A 21,348-nucleotide genomic window follows, 5' to 3' on the forward strand; every position below is an offset into this window, starting at 1 on the left:
GTATGAGTGCTTAAATATTACAAACTATGATACAATGAATCTTGCTGATGTGTGTCCACGTGTTTCCTTTAGGCACATCGATAATGCAGGTGACAGCGACAGATGCCGATGACCCCACGTACGGAAGCAGTGCACATGTTGTGTATAGCATCCTTCAGGGACAGCCTTACTTTTCAGTAGAGCCAAGAACAGGTATCACAATTTCAGATTCAAAGTGCATGTAGTGAAAGATGAAACTGCAGGTTGTTGGAAAAAGGAGAGTGTTTATGAGCTTTGTGCAAGAACGTGACTTGAGTATGCAGTCTCATGTGGTAATAGAGAACTGGGATTCAGGAATGCTGCTCAGTGCTGTCATGGAAATGGACAGCATCTTGCACTCTGTGGCTATCAAATGTTATTTTAGAGTGGTTTATCATCCCTTATTACATCCCCCCTCACCCCGGCATAAACACATACAGGTTTTGTAGACAGTGAGAATTATGACATTGCACTAGTCATACTGATGGGTAATACAGAGTATCTAATACTGAGGTGCTTTGGGGATGCCTTTTGGAGGTGACTGTGGAAAGAACTAATGAAGAATTGATTTCACATACAAAAGCAATAAGGAAAAGGCAAAATATACAGTATTTATAAACAGGTTGTACAGCAGTTGCTCCCTTTTTGCTGTTTACTACAGGAGTCACTTTTATGAAAATTGTCACAAAGTCTTTATGTCCATGCAAAAACTGTCATCCAGTGTCTTCCATCACAGTACTTAACTTGGCAGAGCCTCTACTAACACAGATCCTTTATAATACTGGTGCAAGTAAAGGAACTCACCTGTCCTAACCTGTCTTAAGTGTCACCTTACTAGTAACAGTAGTACTTAGTAACAATGTGTATAAATGCACCACTGTATTAAAGCCTGCAATGTCATATGAAAATGTCTCGTTAATATGCACTATTGTGTGAGCAGACAGAATGAGTAAAAAAAACCAAACCAGATAAGAACTGTTCTTGTGTTTTGTTTTGATAATCCACCCCCCCACACACACACACACACACACACACACACACCGAAGACAGTACACTTTCTGAAATAGCAGAAGCTGAATGTAACCAGTACAAAAAGTATACATAATTATTCGATACAGTTCAATGGCTTTTTAATAAACTGGGGAAAAGTATTCTGACTTCTGACTGTATAAAGTGCTTCTTTTTGTTTGCAATTTTTATTGCAATTCTGTGCAGCTTTTACATTTATCATTATTAGGGAGACAAAAAAGGAAGTGTTGATAATCTTAAGTGGGTCAGCCAAAACACAGAGTTTGAGTGTGAAGTTTTCAAACATTAATCAGTGTTTTTAACTTAGTTAATATGCTTAGACTTTTTTCAAGAAAAAAAAAACAGTACTTGAATATTTCAAGGGTTTGCCAAGAGGAAAAATGGGCTTTTGCTGCTATCTACTGTTAATTTTAAGTATAACACCAAACAACTAGGTTTGCAGTTTTTAAATCTCATTTAGCCTTGGACGGGGACCGATTTTTCCAAGATAACAGATGATGGAGAATGCTCAGTTTTTCTAAAAAAGTCATTTGAGCCAGTCCACTGATTTTCTACAACATAAGCAGTATACCTTCAATAAAATTACTGCAAATAAGTTTTGAATTGTACTTTTATAATAGATTTATTTCAATTGACATTTTCAAAAAATACAGTAAATTGAAGATGGAGAAAATGATGTTATTGCAGTTATGTATGTACAGCTGATATTGTAGCAGCTAGGTTTATGGAATATTTGATAGGACTTGTAAAATCAACAGTCTTACACAGAGGTTATCTATTGCTCAAAGTCCAGGGTGAATCACCTTGGGAGTCACACAACCCTAAAATACTGTTTCAGATATAGGTTTTGCAGGCAGCCCCCTTAAGGTATTTGGGACTTACCTCTCAACATCTTAGAGCAATAAATCTGGACAAAGCCATAAATAATGGGGGGGGGGGTATAAATAGGGACACATTTTAAATATCACTTATTTTTCCTTAGCATACATTTTCTGAGATTTTTGAAGTATGAAACTCAAATACCTTTCATTATATTCTGACTTCAATCCACAATGATTTGCCAGAAAATACATTTTATGAGAAACAGACCAAAAATACGAGGCAAGGATCTGGATGTTCTGTGAAATCTGGACAATTAATAGGTATAATTTGGAAATGGTATGTGAAGTGTATTGTGATTTGCACCTTCACTAATGCCTTCAGATTAGCAACCTAGCACCTAGAAATTTGTAAAGCATTTTCGGTTCTGTTACCTTTTTATTATAATATCATTGAGACACATCTATGCTGAGGAATGTTGAAACTGTAGCGTGTACCTGCTGCAAGACTGTGTCTCACTCCACCCTCAGTAGTTTTGTAACTAAGTAAAGAAGGTGGTAACCAGATCCTACCTCCTTGTCTCAGGTAAATGTCTATTATCTGATAATCTCAGTCTCATTTTATTTACTTCACATAGCCAGTCCACGAGAAAACAGTCATACTTGCCCTTAAGTTCAGAAACTGTCCTAGCAGACCCCTGTTAAAGCCCGATCATTAATCCTAAACAACCCACCCTATTACAACACTGGACAAGATGTATATGCAATTTCCAAGTGTCACTGTGGCCATTTTGATAGAGTTGGGCATCCTAAGGCAATGTAACAATTGTTTCATGTTCTCAAGGCAGCCAATTAATCATTAAAGAAAATAACATGGTATGCGACAGATACAAATACATAACTTAATTGCAGGCAAAATCTTGCATAGAAGCAAGGTTTTCAGGAATACCCACATTACATCCCTCATGCACACCGCTCACCATACACAGATTGTCTTATGCTGTCGCGTTTAAACAAAGCCTTCCCAAATCTCACAGATCCCCAAAACCACCTAATGGCAACACTGCTCTTCAGCAATCACTAAATCTCTATTTATCATGTACATGATGTGGAGCTTTTTTCCCCGGGCATCCGCTGATAAAGGACCTGCATCCAGTTGGAATTTCCCGGTAAACAAATGTAAATAAATAATAATAAATAAATAAAGCACACACTAAAAGCAGCACCAAATATCTCACATAAGCCTATAACCAATGGTCCCCCAAGACCTAATCCCATAAGACAAGCATATACCTTATTTAATGTGACTGACCATGGGAACTCCATTGAGCATCACATAGATGCCCCACTCACCAGGTTAGACAAGAAGAAGATAATGGTTGCTTGCCTATCTGGAGCCAGTATCTGCAATATTACACACACACTCAAGTCACTGCACCCGAGGTATGAGTATGATTCTGGCATAGTCCATGTGAGTGTAAATGGACTATATGAAAAGAGACATAATGGATTTCTGGGAATATGTGTCACAGATAGGTTTGAGCTTTGCATTGAGCAACATTCTACCTTCACCAAGGATGATACTACAGTATGAACATAAAATGATTGATTTTAATAATTGGCTTAGTTTCTGGTGTCATTCCAGGGGGATCCGATATCTGTCAGCATGGGAGGACATGGTCAATAGACCACATTGCTTTGACAAGGGTGGGCTGCAACTGCAGCCCCCCAGACTTTCAGATTTGGCTAAAACATTATCCACCCCCTTAGAGCTTTTTTAGGAAAGTCCAAAAAGACAAAGCTACCAACTTAGTGAAAAATTCTCCAAGAACCTGAAGGTGTTACCACTCAATACTTGGAGCCTAAAAAAAAAACTCCACACCCTTCAATCCCTCCTCACTACGGAGAATGTAGACATCTGTGCTATGACTGAGACTTGGTTTAAAGCCAAAGAATGTACTCTAGAAGTCCAAGGCTACACTGTCGTCCACAAATTTAGACCAACAATAGCACAGACTGTGGCCAAAGGTGGATGTGTTTCGATCTACATTTGCAACAGACATACCTCCAAATTGGTTAAACAGGGTGATACCATGGAGCTCATCCATGTGCAGGTCACCATAGATAAGGTCCCTCAACATATCATGACTAGCTACAGGTCACTGTCTACAGGGACTCACCAAACAACCAAACACCTTATTTATGGGTGACTTTAACTACCCCTTTCTAGACTGGGAAATGTACACTGCTTCAAACTCATAGGCATAATGCTTCCTCGACTTTATTAACACAAACACCCTGGAACAGATAGCGCATGCACCAACCAGAGGATCAAACACAGTAGATCGGGTACCCACCAATATGGGAGAGCATTGTCCCTCCCACCCATGTCACATCCTCAGTAGTGGAGGCAGGTCACAAAGCTGTCTCATTTAAAGAAAAAAATCAACCCAGAAAATCCAACCTAACCAGTAACAGTTAAAGGCAAACTACATCCCATTAAGTGTCAACGGACAAGAGTAAAACAGTCCGTACTTTGTATCTTGAGCTGGCTAAGGCATTTAATACAATATCCTGCTCAGGCAGTGTTGAGAAGCTGTCTGAACTAGGCATAAATCCTTACATAACTCATAAAATTACCGTCTGGCTCACAGACAGGACCCAGAACATCAGAATCGGTGAGACCACCTCCACCAAGAGACCAGTCACCAGCAGAGTATACCAGGGCTCTGTGCTGGGCCCACTGCTGTCTGACATCTAGTTCTTGGAAGTCAAGGATAACATTCGAGGCCTCTAGCTCACCAAATTCACAGATGACTGTAAATTGGGAGCTATTACTGACCCCCCCCCCCCAAGACACCAATATTTTGCAAGTGGGTTTAACACAGATAAATGATTGGAGCCAAAGCCATGGCTTAAAACTTAATACCAAAAAATGCATTATAATGTCTTTTAGGAAACTGCCAACCCAAATTAGTTAATGCATCAATAAATTGCCCCTAAGAGTCAACCCATTAGTAAAGGAGTTGGGAACATATGTACAGTAATGTGTCCGTCAACTAACACATAGCCAAGATAGTAAAAAACAAATCATTCGATGTCACCCAATTTATAAGTAAAAGTATGGCATCCTAGTCCAAGGAAGCTATATAATCACTCTCCACAGCTATTATGAGAATTGTCCTTGAATACAATAACCCCTTCAGCATGTATCTAACCAAACACTTACAACAGTTGGAATGCCCACAAAAGTTTCTCACCAGGAGCATTCAGGGCATGAATATCCTGTCCTACACTATTTGCCTAAAGGCTCTGTCTCTGTAGTCAGTCTCCTATAAGTTGATGAGAAGGGATCTTTGCCTGGCTTACAGGGCTTCCTCAGACCCTGCCCTGATGGATCTCTTGCACATGTTCAAAACAAACAACACCAGAAACACTGGATCCGGGCATCTGAACTTCACTTGTGACATACACAGAATGTACTGGAAAGACACATATGTATCCTAAAGGATCCCTGCACTATGTAATAGACTCCAAATCCATGTAAAATAGAGTTCTTCCTTGACCCTGTTTAAGCAAAACCTTGACAATTGAATAGGAAATTGTAAATATACCCTCAGTCTAACCCCATGTACCTTATGAGCAGAGGCAGTCAATAAGAAATATATTATCCAAACTAACACCCTCTCTACTATTCCTTAGTTACCTCCCTACTAACATGCAATCTTCCCCCCAGTATATATGTCCATGATACTTGGGATCCAAATGGTCTGGGGGATGTGGCTGGGCTTGCAAGGGCATTAGTGGTCATTAACCTAATAGTAATCTATTAACTTATGACCCTATACTGACAAATGTTAATTCTGACTTTAGAGAGAAGCAATTTTACGTTAAGATCATTCTGTAAGATACCACCATGACACCTTCTGAACATGAACAGTGACAGTTACACTTGCCCACTGTCCCTGTATGTGTGGCCTCTGATTTGCTGATAGAAACTCCACAATGGTGAGCTATTTATCAGTCTATTGCTAGTGGCCAGTATAGGTGGGATGCTGTGTTGCATTTCAAAACTATCACGTTTTGATAGGTCGGTCATATGTACAGATTTTCAAAAACTATTGCACAACATAACTGGACTGGTTAACTCTGCTGCTGTGATTGGTCATACTTCCTTTTTTCATCAATTTCCATACTATTTTCAGCTGTTAATGTCACAGCATTCTTCTAGTCATAACCAGCTTTTATGCCACAGACCTCTGGTCTTGTATCAGCCTGGTGTAAGTAAGGCCCATATTTATAGTTTAGGCCCATATTTATATTTTCTCAGGTGTGGCTTTGGTACTGGATTTATGATGACCTACAAAATCTGGAATCTATATATAACAGTTCATTAAAACAAGCTAATTGAATCAGCATTTAGATAATTACTGCCAACATATACATGTACGCTACTTTTGTGTGTATGGGGGGGTGAATCTTGCTACAAACCACTAAATTTTACTCTGACAATTCTCAGCTCACAAAACCTCATAAGAATGAAACTCCCACTAAGGAAAATAAATTGCACATATTCTATAAACTGTCAATTTATTCTATTTGTTTTAATGGACTATGATTTTGTGATCTAGGATCTGACCACATGTTATATTCCATTTCTAGTTTCATGCATCCTTATGACAAAGCCCCTTACTAAAAAAGATGAATTTGACTCTATAATGTATGTATTTATTCCATTAAATATGCAACAAGGGAGGGTAATGATGCAAAAGAAATGAGCACAAAGTTAACTGTCTTAACGTCCATTTTGAAAGTTTAATAAACACTGATTCATGGAGCTGGAGAAAACAAAATGTCAACGATAGTACTTTCCTCCCTCATATTTTGTAGAGTAGATGTTTTATGAGCTAAAAACATTTTTTTTCATTCTAAGTACTTTTGTCCAGAATGTCTTTCCCATTTATTTTTCTATGCACTTCACTCTCCTTCACTTAACATTTTTTTAGTTTCTCCAAATCTGTTGGGTTTCTAATATAGTGATGAGAATGGATCCCATTCCAAAGTCAAAGTATGTTTAAAGTTCATGAAATTAGTATTGTTTCACTCTTTAATGTCAGCCAAAAGTGTTCTTTGCAGCACCCACAATGTGCCCAATAATGACTCCTTCTGCAGTTCGCACAGAGTTACATGTATTGGTAGCGTATTTTAATAGGATTGTAGACTCTTTTTTTATAAGACCCATTGCTCCTGCTACTACTGTTGGAACTGTATGGGTATCTTTATTCCACATTGCTCTCATTTTTGCTTGTAAATCCTGATATTTTATGACTTTGTGTCTCTCTGTACACTGGACACTGTAGTCACTGGGTGTGGCGATTTCAATGGTCAATGCTACTTTTGTCTTCTTTTCCTGGACCACTATATCTGGTTCTCTAGCATCTATCTTTTGAACTGTTGGTAATGTTTTTTGTCACATTCAGTTGCTGCCTGTTTTTTATCTACTTCTAGTTTGATTTCCATTCCTGCTTGATGTCAATTTGCTTCTGCTATATTAAGCAGAGAAGTCATCTTAGATTTATTCTTCTCATGTATCAAAACTTTCACTACATTTAGATCTTGTGAGGTCAGTAGTGGAGTCCCACAATTGCAGATCTATACATGTAATCAATTTCAAGAAGGCCCATCCCTCCTTCGGAATGGGGAATGTATAATCTTGGTATGCACTGATTTTTATAAATCATTTGATGAGCATGAAGCATCCTTCTTGTTTTAATATCTAATCTATCCAACACTTTTTGGGGGCAGTCAATCACTCCAAAACTGTAAGTTAGGACAGGAAGAGTAAATTGGTTTATAGCTTGGATCTTGTTCCTAGATGTCAATGCTGTTCTCATGATTAATTTAAGTCTTCTTAAGTATTCCTTACTGATATTATTCACATTTGTTCATGTTTTACTGCTGATCCTTCCTCAGTTCCCAAGTATTTATACACACCCTCTTGCTCAAGTTCTTTTATATCACATTCTTGTCCCAAACTGATGTTTTCCTGGTGCTGCAGATGTTCTTCGTGTTTCACTGTTGCAGTCATTACATTTGGGTTATCTGCCTGCAGGTAGCCCTCAACCAGCCTGAATGTCAAAGTCTTGAATTCCTGCATCGGATGCTGTCTCTTCTTCCATGACGTCAGGTCATCAGGGGTATAAAGCATACAGCCGACACCATTACACCAGTCTTTCTTGCCGCACGGTGCCCAAAACAGAAGCAGTTCGCAAGTGCCGGTCGGCCGACTCCTGAAATTTTCATTTTTGAGTTTCAGAACTGAAGTCTTCAAAAAAGCTAAGTACCCCGTCGGGGATCCCTTTTCTTGCTCTTAACTGATGTCAGTAAAAGTTAACAATTGTATTACCTGTGGAAAGCAAATTCCTTATAAAAATTTTCATTCATACTGCATTCCTTGCCTAAGCCCAGACCACGACATCCCTTGCTGTCGGTTCTGTGCCTGATTCAACCCCCAGACTATTCGTCGTTGGTTTCTTTTTGCAGCAAATTATTTCAGTACTCGGTTTAACTATTCAGAAATGGCTTCGGTAAGCCATCCGACTACCGACATTCCAAAAAAATGTAAAGATAAAGACAGAGACAAACCGCATAGGTCCAAAGCTGCAGATGATGTTTCTGTTAAGCTAGTTGCCAGTTCACCGGTATTCAGTGAGGCGCTTTTGCAGCCCCTGATACCCGCTACTTCAGATTTGCAGGCCTCTACTGAAACCCATTCAGAGTCCGATATGCCGCAAGATGCTTCTTCGACTATGGAACCTGTGGATGTTTCTACCTTGGATGGGTCCGGAGCCGCTGTGCAGGCAATGGCTTCTGAGGGTGTATTCAGGCCTACTGACTTGCATTTCAAACCTATGCCATCTTCTTCTTCAAGGCCTAAAACTCAACCCATGCCTAGAAAACCGATGTCCAAACCACATGAACAGGCCCATATGCCTAAAAAACAAATGATAAGAATAGCTGAAGACCTTATTACTTTAATTAGGGGAAGACAGCCTTCCCCCTCTAACAGACCTAGAACTGATTTTCCTGCTGATTCTTCTGATCAAGATTCTGAAATTTCTGTTTCTTCTGATTACCAGGATTTGCCCTTATCTGCCTATGAGGATTCTGATGGAGAGGATTCCATTCCCTCTGCTTCCCCTCCAGAAGATTTTTCTTTTGGTAAAACCTTGCACACTCTTAGGGAGCATTTCTGTTGGCAAAGCCAGGATTACTCTGACTTCAAAAAGAGGCTTAGGGAATTCTTACTCCTCCCTCAACACAGGCTTTTAGCTATCCCTCCTGTCCTGGACATTGTAGATGATGCTTTCTTGGAATCTAGCCTGACCTCAGACACTTTACCTTCAGCTCCCAGGAAGCCTGACAGGTATTACAGAGTACCTGACTCTCACAAGTTCCTCTTCAAGAATCCTACTGCAGATGCAGAGACCATTTCCCAAGGACCTAAAGGCATTAAGGCTACTACTGCCAAAAACCCTACCCACTCTGATAGATATTCCAGGGCCTTGGACAGATGAGGTAAGAAGGTATACACTTCTGCTACTTTGGCCATTAGGGCCTTAAACTGCCAGTTTCATATGTTAAGGAGTCAGCAACATATTATGGGACTACTTAAACAGAAAATGATGTTGATTCCTGACTGTGCTGAAAATAAAGAATTACAGGATTTAATGCATTCTGCTGAACAAGTTGGTAAACATACTTTGCAATGTGGTTTTGACTCTTTAGAAGCATCTTGCAGGGCTGCTGTCACTGGGTCTGTACTTAGAAGGCATGCTTGGCTTAAGGAGCAAACCTTGCCAGATCATGTTAAAGCTAAGTTACTGGATGCTCCCTTAAACCAAGACCACCTGTTTGGCAACAAGGCAGAAGAAGAACTTAAAAATAAGGAAGAAAAAGCTAAATCTATGCAAACTGTTAAAGATTTCCTGCAAGTACAGCCTCCCAGATTTAGCAAGCATTGGCCTTCTAAGAATTGGTCCTTTCCTGTCTCTTCCAGGCCTTCTCAGTCCAAACCCAGGACCAGCAGACCACCTAGGCTACAGTCTCAAGGTACTCACAGGCCTAAGCAGTGGGGGACTCCCACTTCCAAGGCTGGAAATAGTAAGACACCCTCCTATGGAAAAATGTCACAATGACTTAACCTTAACCCTTCCAAGCCCTGCTCAACTGCCTGCTCCCTTAGGGGGAAAGATCGCCCTGCATGCAAAACACTGGGAACTCATTACCCAGGACAAATGGGTTTTAAATATAGTTTTCCAAGGATACAGATTCCACTTCCAAACCTTACCAACCCCAAATGGTTGGCCAAACCTACCCCCAAATCAGTGGGCATTGGATCAACAGCAGGTTCTCTATCTTCTAAGTATCAAGGCTATTCAACCTGTCCCAGCAGAAGAAAGGGGACAAGGTTTTTACTTAAAACTTTTCCTGGTACCCAGAAAAGACAGCTCCTGGTGTCCTATCCTGGACCTTTCTATTCTAAACAACTTTTTGGTAATCCCAAAATTCAAAATGCTAACACTTCAACAGCTGCTTCCTATGCTAGGCAAAGATGCCAGGTTGGTTGGCAACCTTAGACTTAAAGGAAGCTTACCTGCACATTCCAATAAGGGAATCTTGCAGGAAATACCTACACTTCAGAGCAGTTCTCTGCACTTCCCTTTGGCTTATCTACTGCGTACAGGATATTCACAAAGTGTCTAGCTCCAGTCATTGCATTTTGCAGGCAAAGAAATATTCAAATATACCCATACCTGGACAATTGTCTAATTCAGGAAGAAAGCCAGGACATGCTACTAAAACATCTGGCATTTGTAAAGAAACTTCTAACCTCACTGGGGTATACCATAAATGAAAAGCAATCTCATCTGGTACCCTGCCAACAAATTGTATTCCTGAGAGCTAGCTTGAACACAACTTCCCAGATGGCTTACCTCACGCCAGAGAAACAAGTTTATTTGTCAGCCTACTTCAAAACTACTGGCCACAAAGACCCAGCTATCTGCAAGAAAAATCCTGCAAGCCCTGGGGTACATGGCCTCTTGCATTCTACTAATTCCATATGCAAGACTGCATATGAGGAAACTACAATGGTATCTAAAAAGCCTATGGTATCAACATTCTCAGGACCTGGAATTAATGATTCCTATCATTCCTTGCATAAAGACAGAGTTCCTTTGGTGGGCAGAGACCTTCTACCACAACAAGGGGGTACCATTCACTCTACCCCCTGCTGCCCAAACTCTAACAACAGATGCATCAGACTATACATGGGGGGCTCACTTGGCAGGGCAGTGCATTCAGGGCAAATGGAACCCAAGTCAGCTGCACCTGCATATCAATCAAAAAAAAATGTTAGCTGTACAGAATTCCCCTGACAGCCTTCAAGGACCACATTCTTCCAGGACAATTACTGGCAGAGACAGACAACACCACTGTTATGTGGTATATAAACAAGCAGGGGGGGGAACCCACTCGTACCCTCTCTGCAGACTAGTCATCTGTGGAACACAGTCTTGAGCTACCAAGTTCACGTACAAGCTCAATTCCTGCCAGGCAAGCTAAATTCACTGCAGATGACCTAAGCAGGAATCTCATGGACCCACACGAGTGGGAACTGGAACCAAAGATAGTCAAGCTTTTGAGAAACAAATGGGGGAATCCACAGACAGACCTGTTTGCCTCACCTCAGAACTACCAATTGGAAAAATTCTGCACAAGGACTTCCCACCATCAAGCTTGGAAAGTGGATGCCCTGTCCTTCACCTGGGAAAGCCTCTCAGTTTATGCCTTTCCCCCTCTGCCTCTTCTCTCGAAAGTTCTGCTAAAGATCAAACAGGACAAACCAAGGACAATACTGACTGCACCAGACTGGCCACGCCAACACTGGTACCCCCTCTTGCGCAGTATGATACTGCTGGAACCATGGAACCTGCCTCAGACCCCTTCCCTGCTGTCCCAGCAGGTGGGCCAGATTCTGCACCCTCAACTCCAAACCCTGAACCTTGCAGCCTGGCTAATTCCTTGAGCTCTTCAATAGCATCCCTCAGTAAGCAGGTGCTAGATGTCATTCTGGAGGCAAGGAGGCCTAGTACTAGAAAATCCTATGCTGAAAAGTGGAAAAGATACTGTTCCTGGAGCCAGACTCAGGGGATGGGCACAATGGTGCCCAGCTTACCGCATATTCTTCAGTACTTAACAGAAATGCTCCACAAGGGCCTTTCCTTCTCGTCAATTAAAATTCTCTCTGCCTCTGCCATTTCAGCTCATTATAATACTAAACCACCCTCTTCTCTCACCCCCTGCTAAAGCAATTCCTCAGAGGGGCCAAAAATTTAAGACCACCCAGGAGAGCCTGGGACCTTAACTTTGTATTAAGAGAAGCTCACTCTACCTCCTTTTGAGCCAACTGCAGAGCTGAAATTCCTTTCTTGGAAAACAGCCTTCCTAGCCATCACTTCAGCAAGAAGAGTGTCTGAATTACAGGCCCTTATGGCAGTGAAGCCATTCATCATCTTCCATGCAGACAGGGTGTCTCTCAGGACCAATCCTTCCTTTATGCCCAAGGTGGTGTCTAGTGTGGCCTTAATCAGTCCATTCAGTTGCCTAATTTTTTCCCAAATCCACAAAACAAAGGAGAATGAATACTGCACTCTTTGGATGTGCACAGGCAACTTAGATTTTATTTGGACAGGACTAAGCCTCTCAGAAATTCTGAACAGCTGCTAATTGGCTTTGCTGCAGGGGCAGAGGGGAAGGCCATTTCAAAACAAACCATTTCTAAGTGGATAGCCCATTGCATTCATTTCTGCTATAAGCACCATGGAAAACCTACCCAACAGGGGATAAGATCACATTCCAACAGAGCTGCATCTACCTCTACAGCCTTTCTCAGAGGTATCCCTACCAGGGACATCCTAGAAGCTGCTACCTGGAGCTCTGTGCATACCTTCACCAAGCATTACCACATGCCTATTTGTTTCTAAATCCAGAGCTGGTTTTGCCATTGCAGTTTTGCAGGGCTTAATAGCTGGTCCTAATGTTCTCTAACTTCTTCCTCCCTTCCTTAGCTTTGGGAATCAACCCAAACATAATGACTGCAAAAGTGAAACATGAAGAGCATAGTACAGTTGCGTACACTTACCATAAATGTAGATGTTCAAGTGTATTCACTGTTGCAGTCCTGGTTACCCTCCCTCCAGCCTCCTGACTTCTCTTGGCTCTACCTTTCTTCTTGTTTAGTGTATTTTAGCTTTCTGGTGTACTTGCTTTTGGTTGGAGGTGTAACCTAACATATAATTGCTTCCCATTATGGGGGCACCTGACATCTGGGGCAGGAAAAATTGATGCAATGGCATTGTCTGCATGCTTTATACCCCTGACAACCTCACGTCATGGAAGAAGAGACAGCATCCGACGCAGGGATCCAAGACTTTGATATTCAGGCTGGCTATGGGCTACCTGCAGGCAAATAACCCAAATGTAATGACTGCAACAGTGAATACACTCGAACATCTACATTTATGGTAAGTGTACACAACTGTACTTTTTCCTGCTTTAAAGGTTGCTTTTGCACATTTATCAAGACCAAATGACATTTTAATATCATCTGAAAAAGTTTTGACAACCTGCAGCTGTGCTTTCAGTTCCTCATCTGATGAGCTCTACAGTTTTAAATCATCGACAAAGAGAAGATGAGAACTCATTAGACTTTGTTGTTTTCTAGGTGCCCAAATTGTAGCCATGGCCTAAGCTGTTAAATAAACAGCTTAATAAGTTAATGGCAAGACAGAATAGCAATGGTGACAGAGAGTCACCCTGAAATATCCCCCTTTAAATTTTTATCCCTGGGATAGTAATCTGTCTTTTATCATGGCTTAATTGTCTGATGGTGGTTACCGTAATGTAGTCAATCAGTATAGGCTGTATCTTATACATTTTTAAGCACTCTTTTTATCCATGAATAAGGGATACTATCAAATGCTTTTTTGTAGTCAATCCATGACATACTTAGATTCTTACCCTTTTTACAGTTCTCCACTATAACTTTATTTAACAACAAACGATCCTTTGTTCCATATGACTTTCTTTTATTGCCCTTTTGTTCTACTGCCGTAATTGAGTTTTCTTCTAAATGTCTATAAACTCTGTCAGTATCAATTCATGTGTATAGTTTATATGTCATTGGAAGGCATGTTATTGGTCTATAAGTTTTAGGGTAGCTTGCAGGTTCACTCTTAAGTAAGAGCATTGTTTTGCCTTTTGTTAGCCAGTGTGGTGTCTGTTCGGGTGCGCATATAAATAGTTCTTACTCATGGCTAAATTCTCATGCAAAGATGTTAATACTTTTAACCAAACGGTAGGTACTGCATCTGGGCCTGGAGTTTTCCAGTTAGAGGCTTTTCTTAAGTTTGATTCAATCTCTCTGGCTGTTACTTCATTCCATTTCCAGGGGCGGCTCATGCCATCAGACTGCAGGGCTGCAGTCCCCCATCTGTGAAATGAAAAAGAAAGATTAACATTTTAAAAAATCAAATATAACTATACTGCTTAGCTGTGAGTCCGACTGACTCACTGTTAAAGTCCCAGAACTCAAACGCGCATGTGTGCTCGGCGAGATCTGGGTTTTTAAAAAAAACAAGCTAGTTTCTGTAAATCCCGACTGCTGTAAAACTAGTCCAGAATAAGAAGAGAAGGCATCAGTGTACAGATGCCCAGAAGTCTATGTGGTTTGTAACCGCGGTAAAGTGTAAGGGGATCAGACTGCCACATCCACAGTCACTTACATGATGTGGATGGCTACTGATTGGTTCTTGATGTCCTTCAAGGATGCATCTGCAGTCCTTACAAATGGGTTGTCCTGTCGTCAGGCAGCCCTTCGGTCGGCCGGATTCCAAAGTCTGGGTCTGGCTTCGGCTGGTGTCACACTTCACCCGACATCATTGCGGCAGTTCTTCGGGTATAAAGGCATCAGCCGACGCCATTTTCCTCAGTCTTTCTTGCCGCGTGGCGCCCGAAGCAGAAGCTGTTCGCAAGTGCCGGTCGGTCAGATCCAGAGTTTACTACTACCGAATATTACTTCGAAGACTTCTAAAAAGCTAAGTACCCCGTTGGGGACTCTTTCTTGCCTCAGCCGATGTCAGAGAAAGTGAATAACTGTTTATCTTGTGGGAAACAAATACCTCATAAAGATTTCCACTCCTACTGCATACATTGTTTAGGCCCAGACCACGACGTAGCAGCTTGTCTAGCCTGTGCTTCTTTTAACCGACGGACGCTTAGACGTCGGTCGGAGTTTGCTGAACAGATTTTCGGCTCCGATTTTGCCTATATTATGCCGTCGGATCCTCCGACAACGCAAATTACCAAAAAACGCAAAGAAAAGGACCGACACTCGCGGTCCACGGTTTCGGCCGAAACCGCGGTTAAACAAACCGCAAGTGTCTCGGCTTCGGCCGAAACCGAGCAAGCGGTTCTTTTGTCAGCCGAAACCATGCCTTCTACCGAGGCCTCTTCTAACCTGGTAGAATCGGCTACTGAAATCCAACCTTCTGTTGCGGTTTCACAGGAATTATCAGACACCATTCCCCTGGATATTTCAACCCCTGCACGTGGAGCTGCTAGGCCTCCTGCAGCAATGTCTATTAAGGCCTTTGCCAGGGCTAAAGCAGCCAAAGCATCAAAAACAGTGCCTGCCAAACCCCCCTCTCACAGGCCCAGCACCAGCTCCCATATGCTTTCTTTGGCTGAGGATCTCATCTCCTTAATTCGTGGATCCCAGCCTCATCCAGACAGGGCCTCTCTCCCTCCTCCAGAAAAGAGGCCTAGAGCAGAGCCCCCTGAGCCAGTATCCACAGATGATTCCTCTGATAACTCAGAACATACAGACCCTCCTGAGGCTACTTATTCTCCTTACGAAGACTCTGATGCTGAAGAGTCCATCCCTTCAGCCTCTCCGCCTGAGGAATTTTCCTTTGGGGAAACCTTGCATGCTATGAGGGAACAATTTCAGTGGCAGGGCCAAGATTTCTCAGACTCCAGAAAAAGGCTTAGGACCTTTCTACATTTGCCACAACATAGGCCTTCAGCTATACCTCCAGTTCTTTCTGTTGTAGATGATGCATTTAATGATGCTTGCACTGCTCCTGATTCATTACCTCCGGCTCCTGCTAAGCCCGATAGGTTCTACAGGGTCCCGGACACTCATCACCATTTATACAAGGCTCCTTTGCAGATCCAGAGACTATCTCCCAGGGCCCTAAAGCTGTAGCAGCTACTTCTACTAAAACCCTCCCTCTGAAAGGGAATCCAGGTCCTTAGAGAGATGGGGTAAAAAAGTTTACACCTCTGCTACCTTGTCAGCTAGAGCTTTGAACTGCCAATTCCATATGATTCAATATCAAGAGTTTATGCTTGACCAGTTAACTAAAAAGCTGTCCTCTGAAGAATCTTTAGATAAAAAGTATGTTCAAGAAATGGTACATAACATACAGCAGGTTAGTAACCATTCTTTAAAATGTGGCTATGATGCACTGGAGGCTTCCTTTAGATCAGCCATGACTGGCACAGTTATCAGGAGGCATGCATGGTTGAAAGAACAGGCATTACCAGACCATGTCAAATCAAAGCTTTGGATGCACCCATGGACAAGGTCAATTTATTTGGTTCCCCTGCACAGCAGGTACTAAAAAAGATGGAAGAGAAGGCAAAATCTGTACAAACAGTGAAAGATTTCTTACAGGTTCAACCTCCAAGGTTTAGCAGGAACTGGCCCTCCAAGAATTGGTCCTTTCCAGACTCCTCTAAGACACAAAGAGGCAGGAATAGGCGTTCTAGAGGCAGAAACCAATCCAGGGGTGCCTACAGGGGACGCCAGTGGCAAGGTAACAACCAGCGAGGCACGGATGCAGCCACCACCACTACAATGACTCAATCTCAGTGACTTGGCGGTGACACCGCCTACCAGGGAACAACTAGAAGCACCCTTAGGCGGAAAGCTAACCTTATTTTCAAAGAACTGGCATTGCATCACAAGAGAAAAATGGATTTTGCAAACTATAGACCAAGGTTACAGGTTCCATTTCCATACTCTACCAGGAAAGAGAGGAATGCCAAGCCTACCACCTACTCAAAGGTCAGAAGCTCTAAAGCAAATATTTCAATTATTAAGAATGAGAGCTGTGGAAAAGGTACCATCTATGGAGCAAGGAAAGGGATTTTACTCCAGACTCTTCCTGGTACCAAGAAAAGAAAACAAATGGAGGCCTATTCCAGACCTGTCCGCCTTAAACACATTCCTCATTGTTCCAAAATTCAAAATGCTGACCCTACAGCAGCTTCTTCCCATGCTGGGCAAGGAGTCTTGGCTGGTAACTCTAGATCTCAAGGAGGCATACCTGCACGTCCCCATACGACCAATTTGCAGAAGATACCTCAGATTTCTTGCAGGATCAGAGCATTATCAATTCTCAGCATTGCCCTTTGGCTTATCTACTGCGCCCAGAGTGTTCACGAAATGCCTGGCATCAGTAATCGCTCATTGCAGACTTCAGGGATTCAAATTTATCCCTACCTGGACGACTGCCTGATACAAGCGGACAACAAAAGCAAGCTAACAGAAGACTTACAAAGAGTCATTTACCTGCTGCAAGCCCTGGGATATACAGTCAATATAAAAAAGTCAAGGCTGATTCCATCCCAAAGAATAACCTTTCTGGGTGCAGAACTAGACACATCAAAACAAATGGCATTCCTAACTGCAGAAAAGAAAGAGCAACTACCTCTCTATTTCTTGGCATTAACAAAGCAGAACCATCTAACTGCAAGAAAAGTGCTACAAGCTCTAGGCTTCATGGCATCCTGCATAATACTGATCCCTCATGCCAGACTGCATATGAGAAAGCTACAGTGGTACCTAAAGAATTTGTGGTCCCAACACAAGCACAGCCTAGATACCAAAATTCCAATAATCCCATGCCTGAAGCAAGAGTTCCTATGGTGGGCTCAGGCCTGTCAATCAAACACAGGATTGCCCTTCTGCAACAGTCAACCAAGACAAACCATCACGACAGATGCCTCAGACCTCGGTTGGGGGCACACATGCTGGGCAAGTGCATTCAAGGCCTATGGACTCAAGACCAGCTGCACCTGCACATAAATCTAAAGGAAATGATGGCAGTAAAATTGGCAATCCAGTCATTCAGACCTTTTATCCAAGAAGGCCAGTTGATGATAAGGACAGACAACACCACAGTTATGTGGTACATCAACAAACAGGGAGGCACACATTCATATCCCCTATGCCGGCTGGCACTGGACCTATGGGATGTGGCTCTGAGCTACAACATTCAGTTACAAGCAATTTTTGTACCGGGGAAGGAAAACATTCTAGCAGACATACTAAGCAGAACTACCACAGATGCCCACGAATGGATGCTGCATCCGGACATCTTCAAAGCCATCACAAGAGAATGGGGATTACCACAAATAGACTTGTTTGCATCCCCACTCAATCACCAGCTAAAGAAATTCTGCACAAGGACGTACCACCCACTTGCTTGGAAGGTGGACTCCCTATTCTTCAGTTGGAAAAACCTGACAGCATACGCATTCCCACCACTTCCTTTGATGCACAAGGTGCTTCTAAAGATCAAAGAGGAACATCCAAGGATCATTCTGATAGCTCCAGACTGGCCAAGACAACATTGGTATCCATTGCTGAGGAGCATGTCTCGGGGACAAATATGGACACTCCCCCTGATCCCATTGCTGTTAACACAGAACAACTACAACATCCTGCATCCAAACCTGAAGACTCTGCAGCTGACTGCCTGGAACATTACATAACGGCAATTAACCCAAATTTATCCCAAAGGGTTAAAGACATAATCCTGGAGGCTCATAGACCTTCAACAAGAAAGAATTATGCAGCAAAATGGAAAAGATATCTCATTTGGAGTACTGCAAAGGGGCAAGATGTGACACTGGTGAACATAGCCAACATCCTGGAGTACTTGGCAGAGCTCTTCCATACAGGCCTGTCCTATTCTTCCATCAAGATACATGCATCAGCTATTTCAGCTGAATACAGCTTGGATCCTCCAGTCTTCTCTCATCCTCTGCTCAGACAGTTTCTGAGAGGAATTAAAAATGTAAAACCTCCCAGGAAACCTCCATTGCCAGCATGGGACTTGAACTTTGTGCTAGAAAAATTGACACTTCCCCCTTTCGAACCAGCATCAACAGCAGAATTACAATACTTATCCTGGAAGACTGCTTTCCTGCTGGCAATAACTTCAGCAAGGAGGGTCTCTGAACTACAGGCATTAATGGCAGTGCAACCCTTCCTGATCTTCCATCAAGATAGAGTGTCCATGAGAACAAATCCTACATTTATGCCTAAGGTGGTATCCAGAGTCTCTTTAAATCAGGCTATCCACCTACCTACATTCTTCCCCAACCCACAGAACAGGGGAGAAAGACTCTTGCATACCTTGGATGTACATAGATAATTACGCTACTACCTGGACAGGACAAAAACCAATAGAAAAACTGACCAGCTTCTAGTACCATATGCAACAGGAAAGGAAGGAAAACCAATTTCAAAACAGACAATCTCCAAATGGATAGGAAATTGCATTAGATTTTGTTACTCCTACCATGGAAAGAAAACTCCAGAGAACATCAGGCCTCACTCCACAAGGGCTACAGCCACTACCACAGCTTTCTTACGAGGAGTGGCTACCAAGGACATTATAGAGGCTGCTACTTGGACCTCCATGCATACATTTGCCAAGCATTACAATTTACCTCTATACTCTAGATCCCGAGCAGGTTTTGCCACTGCTGTTTTGCAAGGGATCCTAACTACACCATAATCTCTACTCTTTTCCTCCTCCCCTAGTTTAGCTATGGTATGCTACCCATTTGTAAGGACTGCAGATGCATCCTTGAAGGACATAGTACAGTTTTGTACCTACCATAAATGTAGATGTCCGATAGGAATGCATCTGCAGTCAGGATTACCCTCCCACCTTCCCCTCTGAGGTACTCCTAGGGTATTTGCCAACCTTCAGCTAGCTTGGGGGGGATCTATTATGGTGTATTTGTTTGTATATATGTACATACATGCTTATTTTATGTGTTTGCTCTCTACTATTTGGAAACTTTGGCATTTATCCAAATTTAGCCATCCAAGAGGGCACCTGGCATCTGGGGCAAGAAACACTGAGGAAAATGGCATCGGCTGATGCCTTTATACCCGAAGAACTGCCGCAATGACGTCAGGTGAAGTGCGACACCAGCCGAAGCCAGACCCAGACTTTGGAATCCGGCCGACCGAAGGGCTGCCTGACGACAGGACAACCCATTTGTAAGGACTGCAGATGCATTCCTATCGGACATCTACATTTATGGTAGGTACAAAACTGTACTTTCTCTTCCCTCACTTTGCACGCTAGGAAAAAGAGACTGAGAAACAGCCAGTAGCACTGCAGTACTTTTAGAGTTCATTGAATTTGTGACTTTGTACCTGTCTTTAGCACATACACTGTGTGCTAAAGTGAAATATTGCATACAGTTAGTAGGTTTATTTGCTGAGTAGCTGTGTTTTAACAATTTCATTATGTGGCAAAAGCCTTTTTGATTGTAGGGTCATGTGCATGTCAAAGCCTAGGCTACCTTTGGGAAGAATGCTTGGCACTGCACATTGTGTATGTGGTGCAAGCTAGCTAATTGCTTGCACGGTGAATTGGTAGGCTTCTGATTCCGATGTTCTTCATGTTTCACTGTTGTAGTCATTATTTTATTTATTTATTTATTTATTTATTTATTTATTTATTTACATTTGTTGATTGGGAGTGTCTGACTGGACATAGGTCCATTTTCAGCAGAGTCCTGGGGAGAAAAGCTCCACAGTTAAAATAAACAGACAGTAGTTACATTGGATTACATAGCGATTAACAATTTGATTACATTACATTTGGGTAATCTGCTTGCAGGTTGCCCTCAGTCGGCCTTATTAACAAAGTCTTGGGTCCTGCATCGGTTGCTGTCCCTTCTTCCATGATGTCAGGTCATCAGGGGTATAAAACATGCAGCCGACACCATTACATCAGTCTTTCTTGCCGTGTGGTGCCCGAAGCAGAAGCAGTTCACAAGTGCTGGTCAGCCGACTCCTGAAAGTTTCATTTTCGAGTTTCAGAACCAAAGTCTTCAACTAAAAGCTAAGTACCCCGTTGGGGAAAATTTTTCTTGCTCCTTACCGATGTCAGTAAAAGTTAATAATTGAATTACTTGTGGAAAGCAAATACCTCATAAAGATTTTCATTCGTACTGTATTCCTTGCCTAGGCCCTGACCACGACGTACCTTGCTGTCGGTTTTGTGCTTTATTTAATCAGCGCACTATCCGTCATCGGTAT

The 21,348-nt window shown here is 42.3% G+C and overlaps 1 protein-coding gene across 2 annotated transcripts in view; it reads left to right on the plus strand.

Moving 5' to 3' along the window:
* CDH20 (cadherin 20) overlaps positions 1 to 21,348 on the plus strand; it is a 330,188-nt gene that overhangs the window by 159,954 nt on the left and 148,886 nt on the right. For both annotated transcript variants that reach the window (XM_044065173.1, XM_044065174.1), the window contains exon 5: positions 73 to 192. In XM_044065173.1, coding sequence (XP_043921108.1) covers positions 73 to 192 — 120 coding nt within the window. The remainder of the gene's footprint in view (positions 1 to 72; positions 193 to 21,348) is intronic.

The sequence above is a fragment of the Protopterus annectens genome, chromosome 3.part0 (genome assembly GCF_019279795.1).
Source record: "Protopterus annectens isolate FY-2018-M chromosome 3.part0, PAN1.0, whole genome shotgun sequence".
In the NCBI taxonomy this organism is placed as follows: Eukaryota; Metazoa; Chordata; order Ceratodontiformes; family Protopteridae; genus Protopterus; species Protopterus annectens.